This window comes from Lipotes vexillifer, unplaced genomic scaffold, assembly GCF_000442215.2.
Source record: "Lipotes vexillifer unplaced genomic scaffold, Lipotes_vexillifer_v1.1 scaffold818, whole genome shotgun sequence".
NCBI classification, from domain to species: Eukaryota; Metazoa; Chordata; class Mammalia; order Artiodactyla; family Lipotidae; genus Lipotes; species Lipotes vexillifer.
The window spans coordinates 867,424-878,867 of record NW_006771890.1 but is presented as its reverse complement, the minus strand read 5'-3'; the positions used below and the strand labels follow the sequence as shown (position 1 = coordinate 878,867).

General features: G+C 41.2%; 1 protein-coding gene across 1 annotated transcript; it reads left to right on the top strand.

The window, feature by feature from the left end:
• The first annotated feature begins 5,132 nt into the window (after positions 1 to 5,132).
• SELENOK (selenoprotein K) lies at positions 5,133 to 11,009 on the top strand. Its single transcript, XM_007447232.1, is given in 4 exon segments — positions 5,133 to 5,151; positions 8,466 to 8,556; positions 10,227 to 10,310; positions 10,919 to 11,009. Coding segments are annotated over 4 exon segments (285 nt in total).
• The last annotated feature ends 435 nt before the right edge of the window (positions 11,010 to 11,444 follow it).

Here is an 11,444-nt window from a genome sequence, read left to right as displayed (position 1 = left end):
AGAAGATGGAACTTCAGAGAGGTGAGTCTGTCATTGAGGCTACTATTGCCCAAGAGGAATTTGCCAAGCAGTGCTATTAACAGCTTCTCTAAGCTACCGGATGGAAGTTTAGAATTCTGGCTTACAGGGGAAGACAGGAGACTTGTTCTTCATGGAATATTCATTTGTATCTTTTGACTTTTATATTATATAGAGGTATCACATTAAAACAAAACAAAACAAAAAGATCTAAGGACTATCAAATGCTCTGCTCCAAACCATTTAGAGAATAAAAATAATAAATCATATGTTTCTTAAAGTCAACAGGCATATATCTATATTCTAATTTTTCAAATATAAAAATCAATGTTATCTTGAGACTTATGAACACAGCGCTAGAATGTACACTTCTGTTATATTTTATTCCACTTTTAGGAATCTAGACATAAGGCTTGGAAAGCAATATACTTTTTTTATACTATAGAATATAATTCTAAAAATAATAAAAATTTGTTTTTAATAATCAGTTAATGCCCCTACGATAGAAGGCAACCAACACCTAAGTCTCTGATGGTTTTACTGTACAAATCTGTACAAGTATTTCCTTCCATTTACCAGTAACAGTTTCCATTACAGTTACCACCTTACTAAAATCAGATCATGAGTTTAAAAGGTTAGAAATTATAATTGGAACAGTATTTCTCTTCCTGTAACAGAATCACAGGTAGAATCTAGATATTCCTTATTCATTTAAAGATAGACTGTTTAGGGACTTCCCTGGCGGTCCAGTGGTCAAGACTCCGTGCGTCCACTGAGGGGGTGCAGGTTCCATCCCTGGTCGTGGAACTAAGCTCCCCGCATGCTGCACATGATAGACTGTTTAAATTGAACCTCACAGGCTCACTAATGAAACTAATAATATCATTAACTTTGTGATATACTTTAGAGACTACAGATGAAATCCCAAACTTTTTAATCCACCAGATTCTCCCAGGAAGATAGCATTGTGAATTTCTAGTAACATTTTTCCATTTTGATGCAGAAAATGAGTTCAAGTGGTTTAAGAAAGTGACTTGTAGAGCAGTAAAACCATCAGTTCAACTGAGGGGATGAAGTGCTTATTGGTGCAAAAAAGTAAGGCCCTGATTTGCACAGCATGTCCAGTCTGAGACTACATACCTTAAAAGGAATACAAAAAAAAAAAAGTTACTGTGAAAGACATCAGTAAAGAATATAAGGTAGAAAAATGAGACAGCTAAGATATCTGAGCCCAGATGAAATAAAGAATATAGAAGCAATAACTGTAAGAACAAACACATAAAAGATTAATGAAGAACATAAATGCCATCTGTTTTCCGTGTTCCTCAAAGGCAGTACTGAAGGCATCTTATTGTTTTGATGTAACCCAGCATTCCTTCTCTATACTCTGGTAAACACCTCTCTCCACCCATGTGGTTTAGGTGGGATTCACTCCAGTCCCAGCTCCAGAGGTAGCTGTCATTTACAGTAAGTAGTCCATCCCTCTGGGCTTAGATCGGAACTGAGATGGCTAGGTAATCAACTTAGAGATGCTTAGGGGAATTTTATGCTTAGGGTATCTAGAAAAGAAAAACTGTGGGAAGCTATTTTGTAACTTTGAGAAAACTGAGATACATTTAAATTGTCTCCAGAAACCACCTCCCATTCTATATTATGAGTACCACACTGGATTATATCCTATTTCAATACCTCTGCTTATGTGTGGAGAGGCAGTACAGCACAGGAGTTTTTTGTTTGTTTTTTGGGGTTATGCAGCACAGCTTGTGGGATCTTAGTTCCCCAACCAGGGATTGAACCCGGGCCTTTGGTAGTGAGAGTGCAGAGTCCTAACCACTGGACTGCCAGGGAATTCCCTAGCACAGGAGTCAAGAGCACAAACTACAGAGCCAAACTCTTGGTCTTAATCTCAGCTCTGCTTCTTACTAGCTGTGTGACCCTGGGCCAGTCATTTGAGCTCTTTGTGACTGGTTTCCTCATCTGTAAAATGGAAATAATAGTAGAGCCCACTTAATAAGGTTGAGGTTTAAATGAATTAATACATCCAAAGTACTTAGAATATTGCCTGGAACAGGGTAAGTAGTATATAAATGTTAGCTATTGTTGTTGTAAGGACTAATAAGTAAAACATGCTTAGAACAGTGCCTGACACATAGTAAACCTTGCATAATATTATCCATTATTAAGAGCATTCATTCAGCCATTCAACCAATATTTACTGAGTACCTTCCCTGTGCCAGGCCAATAATGTCTTCACTCTAGACCAGTGGTGTCCAAAAGGAATATAATGCAAAACATAAATGTGCACCAAGTACGTAATTTAAAATTTTCTAGCAGTCATGTTAAAAGAGTAAAAAGAAACAGGCAAAATTACTTTCAATAAAATATTTTAATCCAATATCCAAAATATTACTCCAACATGTAATCAGTATTAAAAATTGAGATATTGGACATCATGTCATTCTAAATCTCTTCATCTAGTGTGCATTTTGCATGTACAGCACATCTCATTTCAGACTAAAGCCATATCTCAATGCTCAACAGCCACATGTGGCTGGTAACTAACATGCAGTTCTTGACATGAAAGGTTAGGGAAAGGAGGGAAATGTTCTTTGTCCTCTGGCCCATCCTGCTACTAATTATCTATATAATCTATCTATCTGAAATATCTATAGTATAATATACATATAGTCATATATATGTATTTTTTCGGTTTGCAAAGTCCTTTCACATTTGCTATTCATTGTTTCATTTAATAGGAACATGCCTCACCTTGAAGGATGGATTAGATTTTTAAGAGATGTGGAAAATTCCCATTAAGAGGAAACAAATGAGCAGAAGCAACAAGGAAGGAAAACCAGGGGTCTATTAGGAAATTAGTCACAGAGATAAACCTAAGAAAATATATCAAGGAAGCCCTCAATGCCAGACCATGGAGGCTGGGGTGTGAATTGTCAGGTGGTAGGGAGAAACTGAAGATGTGAGCAGGAAAGAGGCAAACTTGGATTAAACAAGTGGCTAAACATAGCATGAAATGGAGTGGGAGAGGCTAGAGGTAGTTCATTAGGGAATCACTGCATTAAAATCTCAGGAAGAAATAATCTAGATAGAGGGATGAAGAGGAAGAGAGAGCCTAGCAGTGTCTGGTACTCAGGAGATCCCAATATTAGTTCTCTTCCTCCTTTGGTGACTGGGAGATTTTTAGGGAACTTTTAGATAGATCTCTCTCTCTTTCTCTCTCAGTCTGTCTCTCTCCCTCCCTCTCTAACAACAAACATCTGAGTACCTACTACCTGCCAAGGACTATAATAGACCTTGAAGATATAAGAGGGAACAAAGCAGGTAAGATTCCTGACCTCTTACATCTTATATTTTCTGGAAAGAAACAAACCGATTATGACATAAAATATTTTCACATCGTGATAAGTACTATGAAGAAAATAATCATGGAGATGATTGGCCAGGAGAAGGAATTCGGAAGTGGTGACAGTTAAGCTGAGATCTAAAAGATGAAAGGAGCTGGATGTGCAAGAAGTCAGGGGAAGAGTGTCCCAGGTAGAAGGAAAAGCATGTGCAGAGTCCTGCAGGCATGAAAAAACTTGGATGCTTGAGACTAAACATCAATGTTGCTAGCACAAAATTTGGGTGGGGATTGTGGCAGGAGGTGTAGCGAAGGGGGCGATCAAACGGACAGGTCATGAAGGGCCTGTAGACCAGGACAAGGAACTGGATCTTAAGAGCAATAGGAAATCACTAAATTTCAGTATCTAAAAGGTTGCAAGCAATGATTTCCATTTTACGATCACTCTTGCTACAGTGTGAAAAACTGCTTAAGGCTGGTAAAGGTGGAAGCTGGGATTTCAGGTAGAAAACAACTAGAGAAGAGCAGGTGAGAGATGATGGTGGCATGGCTTATGTTAAGGAAGGTACTTGGGAAAATTAATGACCCCACTCCAATATTTGTGCAGAAAAAACCCCTCTGCGCTGCAAAAGTTTCAAATGAAGGATGTTGTTTTGTCCTATTATGCACTTTTTTGGGGAAAACTGCTACTGAAAAAGTCAACATGAAAATAAATATTTGTTTATTCTAGGCATTGGAACATACAATCTTAACACATTGTTAAATGTAAAATATTATTTCCGAAATGGAATTTTCAATTTCATTTTAGTTAAGGTGATTAGAAACTTTCTGAGGAGACAACACATGACTTGAGAATTGGGGGAAAAAAATTAGGACTCCACGCAGAAAGAACAGCCAAGTACAAAAGCAAAGGGGCAGGAATGAGACTACCATAGTCAAGGACCAGAAAGTAGCCCAGTGGCTGGAGCCGAGTAAGTACCCATCAGCACAAGGTACGTGGGCCATATTTAATCAATGACCACGAGACAGCTTCTCATTCATCTGTCACCTCCACAGTGCTGGCAATATCACGAAGTAGCCAGTAATAAAAAACAAGCAGAGAAAGGTCTCGAGCTACCCCGCGCTACAGCATTTTTCAGCTGTCTCACAAGAGCTGATAAAAACTCCATCCACTTCTAGCGAACCAAGAGTAGAAACACCGGTTCTAAAGAGAATGAGTACATTGTCTAGATAGGGCCTGTGCATTCCCGAAGTCTTGACCGTAAAGCTCTTTTCGGACTGATCACCGCCTCCGCCCGCAAGGCACTTCCCTGCACACCTTTAAAGATCCACAATCCTTTAAAATTCTCAGGAACCTCCTCCTGCCGGCGGTTCTCCAAGTCACTTCACACGTGACCTTGCCTCCCCAACCCTGGGCCCTTCAAACAACTAGAAAGCAACGTAACTTCTTTCGGCAGCGCAAACGAGCTCCCCAAACTCCACTGCCGAAGGAGCCAGGAAAGCCCGCGTTTACAGGCTAAATCCGCAACGTCACATCCTGTCACCTGCCCCAGCCTCCACCTTACATCGAAAATCACCAGCGTGACGAGATCAAAACGCCCGTCCCCCAGAGCCAATGGGCTCTGTCCAGCTCCCTCCTCAGTCACTGTTTTGTCTATTCGTGGCCTGTGACGTCAGAGGGAGGAGCGCGGAGGGAGGTACGGAAAGTGAGAGGGGCCAGGCTCGATCGTCGCTCTGGAGGCGGAGAAGGAGGAAGATGGTTTACATCTCGAATGGTGAGTTGGAGAGGCTACGTGGGCGACCTCCGTCCTGGGAGGCCGAGCCCCAGGTTTCTTCCATCCTCGCCCGTCGTCCCGGCGCCGCTTTCCCGGGCACGCCCCGCGGCCAGGCGGAACTGGGGGCGAAGTCGCCCGGGCCTGCGGCTCGTCGGCCGAAAGTCCCTGAGCCGCGGCGGGGGCCAGGGTCCCCGTGGTGACGGCGGTGCCGAGTGCCCGGCGTCCTCGCCCTTCCGGAGCTTCTGCTTGTGGGTCTCGGAAAGTGGTCTTTCCTGTCGGGCGTCAGTGTCTTTAACTAGAAAAGACCATAGTGTTCACGCCGTTACGTAGCGCTTGTGCCTCGGGCACTTTTTTTTTTAGCGTTGTTCGTTTGTCCGCTCATTGTCTTAATGTCGCCCTATCCGGGTGATACCCTATTATATGTTTTGCGGGTGGAGACTGAGGCGCAGCCGGATTAAATAGCTTGCCCAGGATTACAAAGGTAGTTCTAATGGCTCAGCCGGGTTTCTAACGCAGGTAGGCTGACGTCTGCGTTCTTACGGTTTTCTACTACGCTGCCTCTTTCTGTAATGTGTAAGAGAGTTGAAGAAAAGCTTTGGATAGGCTTTTCTCTCCCAGCAGAGGGGTAGCTCGTCACGCATGTAGCTTTCTGCCCTAATTTCAAGGGGCACAGGGAGTATCATTACTCCCTGTAGGAGCAAGTTGATTATTCCTGGAATGGAGAAGCTGAGAGAGACTTAATTCAGTGACTCCCCAAAGACAGTGAATGGAAAGGAAAGACACAGTATGACTGGGTCAGAACAGTGTCAGAACTGCCTGCCCACTTGTTTGACTCAGGTGAAATAAATGCCTTGGTGCACTCTTAACTAGTTCTTGCATCACTGGAACCAGGTCCTGGTTCTATCTGAGTCATGTGTTTATCTTCAGAGACCATGAAGGTAGTGAGAAATCTTCTGGCTGAGTGCACTTTGCATTTCTTTGCTTTTCAAAATCTCACTTTCTCTTCCTCCTTGTCTCTTACTTAAAAATCTTTGAAACAAGTAGGTTGATGGACACCAAAGTTTCATCTTCGTTTTGGGCACTTGCAGACTTTGTGTTATATTTGTGGTTAAGGCTGGCAGCTTCTATTATTTATTGAATAATTATTTGTATTTGTAGTGTGTCTTTTTGTGTATGCATTGTTGTTTTTGATCTACATAAATAACATCAAGGTCCTACTAGGGCCTCTAATCTCACTTTTCTAGTTGAGAAATGGCCAACTGCATTCAAGCAACTCATTTCTCTCTGAGGATATTGGGAGGGGAGGTTTCTGCCTTCAGAAACTGGGAAGAAAAGCGCAGAAAAGTCAGAATGGTACAGATGCATGCAGTATGTTCTTTAGAATCGCAAAGGAAGAAATTGACGGGTTCCAATTAGATCTATTTCCTCCCTCCCTTCCTTCTTGTCGCTGCGAGCAGGCTCTTTCTAGTTGCTGCGAAGGGGGGCTACTCTTCGTTGCGATGTGCAAGCTTCTCATTGCGGTGGCTTCTCATTGCAGTGGCCTCTCTTGTTGCGCAGCATGGGCTCTAGGTGTGCGGGCTTCAGTAGTTGTGGCTCGTGGGCTCTAGAGCACAGGCTCAGTAGTTGTGGCACAGGGGCTTAGTTGCCCTGTGGCATGTGGGATCTTCCCGGACCAGGGATCGAACCCATGTCCCCTGCATTGGCAGGCCGATTCTTAACCACTGGTCCACCAGGGAAGTCCTAGATCTATTTTCTTACAAGGACTGTACCAGCATTTCATAGTTGATAAAAACTTTTTCTTACTGTCAAGTGACTTTTTTTTTTTCCTCAACAATTCTATATGATGACTATCCTTGGAATACTTTTCCTCAGAGAAGGAAAATGTCACATCACCCAACGAGGCAGAGCTAGTAAGAGGCAGAACCAAGCCTATCACTCACACTCTGTCTTTAAGTGTAGCCCGTTTTTCTCAGTAGCTCTGTGAGGGCTCAGGACCAAGTGGATACCTGAAAGTAAGCTGGTCAAGGAAAGAGGAGAAGTAAACTGGGCATGGCAGTGAGTGGTGAAGCCCTTGGGAAAATGGAGAGGAGAGGTAGTTGACAGATGGCTCGTCTCCCAAAATATTCTAACCTGTTGATCTGCAAGACTGAAACTCTAGAGTATTAACTTTTCCTGATGTAGCTTCTATTATTTAAAGTGGTTTGAAAAATATATCCATTTTTCTGTGAGATAAAACTGGAGTCTGTAATTCGGATCAACAGCATTCTGTTAAAGAAAAATAGTGGTCATTTTAATGAACAAGCCAAATTCTCTTTAGTACTTAGAGCCCACGAATTCTTTGATATATAAAAATTTTAACATAACTGATCCTGAAGATTTTAAGGGTATGTATAAACAGTCTTTTTATATAGGCAAGAGACTTTGCAAGTGAAAGAGATACTCAGAACACATTTAGGAAAATGGAAGTGGTGTGAGCATTCTTTATATTCACTCATCTCATTTGTTTCCTCAAAATACTTGAATAAAGGTATTGTACACCCATGTTCATAGCGGCATGTTCACAGTAGCCAAAAGGTGGAAGCAACCTCAGTGTCCATCAATAGATGAATAGATAAACAAAATGTAGTATATACTTACATTGGAATATTCATCAGCCTTAAAAAAGGAAGGAAATTTTGACATATGCTGCAATATGGATGAATCCTGAAGACATTGTGCTAAGTGCAATAGCCAGTTACCAAAGTACAAATATTGTGTGATTCCTCGTACAAGGTTCCTAGAGCAGTCAAATTCATAGAGATAGAAAGTAGAATGGTGGTTTTCAGGGGCTGGGGGAAGGGAGAAATGAGGAGTTAGTGTTTAATGGGTGTGGAGTTTTAATTGGGGAAGATGAAAAAGTTCTGGAGGTGGCTGACGGTGATGGTTGTATGATGGTGTAAATGTACATATTAATGCCATAGAACTGTACACTTAAAAATGGTTAAAAGGTAAATTTTTTTGTGTGTATTTTACCACAGTAAAAAAAAAAAAAAAAAGAGAGAAAAAAAACTTGAAATGTCACCCAGCAGAAATTACAAACTATAGGAGGCATAATTTGACATATTAAAGGAATGACCTCTAGACCACAGAACTTCACTTCCCTTACCTTTCCTTAGAATGATGTACACATAACACACCTTTCCTTGTGTAGACTATTTGGAACAGTGAACAAGTTGAAAACTGAGCCTACGATTGTTACCTGACTGATTAAATGTAATGCATCTTGTGTCAGGGATTTGTTGCACTAACTGAAGTTTCTTTATTCTTGTCTATAGGACAAGTGTTGGACAGCAGGAGTCAGTCCCCATGGAGATTGTCTTTTATAACGGATTTCTTCTGGGGAATAGCCGAGTTTGTGGTTTTGTTGTAAGTATAGTAGTCCTCTTAATAGCCCTGATATTTAAGTTCAGCTTGCCTGAAGCACTTTTTAATTGTAATTTTTATTAATAGCTTTTCTAAGGGAGATAAAGACTTGTGTAGTGATAAAACTGTCCCAAACATCTTTTATGATTATGAATATGTTCCTTGAGTTAGTAAGCTTGACCATGTCTTAGCCGTGGTGGTAACCATTTCAGCCTGCAGCTATGGGGCCAGACCTGCTCTTTCTGCTGCCAGATGACAGCACTTTGCTTTCTCTCTACTGTTCCTGCCTTCAGCGTGTATGTGCAACTTTTATGGCATAGTATATAACAAGTAAACAAGGGGAATTAGATCTTGACTTTTAAAAGCTCCCAAGGCATAAACTTTTTTTTAAATGAAGGGTTAGCATCGATACAGAGGAGACAAAAATTTAAACTTCACCATAATTTCAGGCAATTCTTAGTTAAATTCATTTTTTGGTCTTTCATATGCTGTTTGTTTTATGAAAATTGTTCATCTACTAACAAGTCTTACTCATCCAAAGTTTGAATATACAGTTGAGTGTCTCATGGGCAGAGAACTGCAGATATGCAGAGATGTGGGATGTCTCCTTCCTTCATTGATTTTAATATCAGTAAATGTCTTCTTTTTACAAGGGGCCTTGCGGTGGGCATGACTGTGGGAGGAGGACATCAGAGGAGGTTATTCCAGGTGGAAGAGGCACAGCAAAGATAGCAGAGAAATTTGAAAGTCAGCCTATGCTCTTTATACTTAATTTGATTGTAGCTCTGGTTTAGAAAGATTAATCTGATGGCTGCATGTGGCATAAATTAGATGGGGTAAAATGGAAGAAACCGTTGCATAGAGAAATACAACAGTGGACAGAGAGGCCTAAGTTAAAGTTACTCATTGCAAAACTTCTTTGCAATCTCTTACAAATTTCACCTCCATATTGTTTATTTAAAATACTGTTTTAATTTAGTTAAATCCTTCCCGCTCCACAAATAAAATTCCACTTAAACGGATTCCCAGAAAGCCCTGTGCCTCTGGCACACCACTTCAGCCCCTCCTTCCCCAAGGTAACATTAGGTAGGCTGTTGGCACAGGAAATGGACATGCAATACTATAAAAACAGACTCTGGGACTTGACAACTGATACAGAGCAGAGGAAGGAAGTTGGAGATGACTCTGGTTTCAGAGTCATTGCTAGACTCTGTCTAGAAGAGTTACAGCAAACAAGAAAGACAAGGAATGGTGGCTGTGGCACAGAACATAGCACACTCTGTTTAAGACTTGTGCTTGTGCTAGATGGTGTTGTTCAGCTGGCTTCGAGAAATGTGGGTTTGGGGGCTTCCCTGGTGGTGCAGTGGTTGAGAGTCCGCCTGCCGATGCAGGGGACGTGGGTTCGTGCCCCGGTCTGGGAGGATCCCACATTCTGCGGAGTGGCTAGGCCCGTGAGCCATGGCAGCTGAGCCTGCACGTCCGGAGCCTGTGCTCCGCAATGGGAGAGGCCACAGCAGTGAGGCCCGCGTACCGCAAAAAAAAAAAAAAAGAAATGTGGGTTTGGAGCTAAGTTAGGGTAGTCATCCTTCCACAGAGATGATAGTTGGAACCATAGAAATGCATTTTATAATGTTGAAAGTGGATCTTCTGTTGTTTTCTGCCCCTTGTTTCAGTTTCAGAACTCTATTTCAGCAAGATGTGAAAAAAAGAAGAGGCTACGGAAGCTCATCTGATTCCAGATATGATGATGGAAGAGGGTATAACTTTTTAATTGATAAATGATGTTTTTACCCCTCTGTGTAATATAATTAAATTAGAGATAAATAGGCAGACAGACATAGTTAGGCTCATGGTAATTAAAGGCTTAAATTCTATTTCACAAAATTAATGTATTACTGTAAATTAAATCAAGTTGCCTTTGATTTGATAATCAGAGTTAATCTGACAAAGCTAAAATGTATATCAAATATCCTGTGGGAAAAGTCTAAATTAGAGGATGAAAACTGATGGCCAACATTAAAATCTAGAGGTTTCACTTTAGAATCTGGATTTCCAGCTGCTAATGAAAATCTCACGATCCAGCAGCACTGGGTGGGGATTGTGTTTCTATATGGCAAAACTCAGCTGGAGCTGGGTTTCAGTTGGACATTTATAGGAGGAGCTGTTCCGTTTATCCTAACCCTTGCTTGACTCACTTTCCTCATGCGTAGTATGCATCTGGTCTCTTTCAGTATTTGAATTTGTGACTCGCGACCTAAATGGTAGTTCCTATTTTAAATAAAGAAGAGGGTCTATTTGAGTGTTTAAAAGGAATCAATTGAAGTAGTGTCTACTAAACAGTAGAAATTAACTTTTCTTATCTTAGGCCACCAGGAAACCCCCCGAGAAGAATGGGTCGAATTAATCATCTGCGTGGCCCTAATCCTCCTCCAATGGCCGGTGGATGAGGAAGGTAACTTAAAACCTGCAATTCTGCAGGGATTTCATTTTGAAAATGCCTCCTTAGGCAGGTTTTCTTTAGGAAAGCAGAAGTCACAACATTTTGTGATTACTCAGACATCTTATTTGGAAAAATATTTTTATCTTAACCCTTGAAAAATTGTCTTTTAAATCAAAATGTCTTTTGAAGAAGGTTTTACAACATGTAATGACTAGCTTTTTTATACAGATCCAAATTACTAACTAGTAACTATTATAACATTTTCTTTTAGGTAAATGTCTGCTCTAAGAAGCAGACAACTGGACAAGCACATTCATAGCAGAAGGAAACCATCAAGAAATGGAGTGTTGACCACACTGGACAAGTTAGATGAATGTGTACTCTAAACAAGGATTGCTCTGTGTCCTCACAGATGAATGAGGTCGTGCTAGGAATTCCCCCCCCCCCCCCC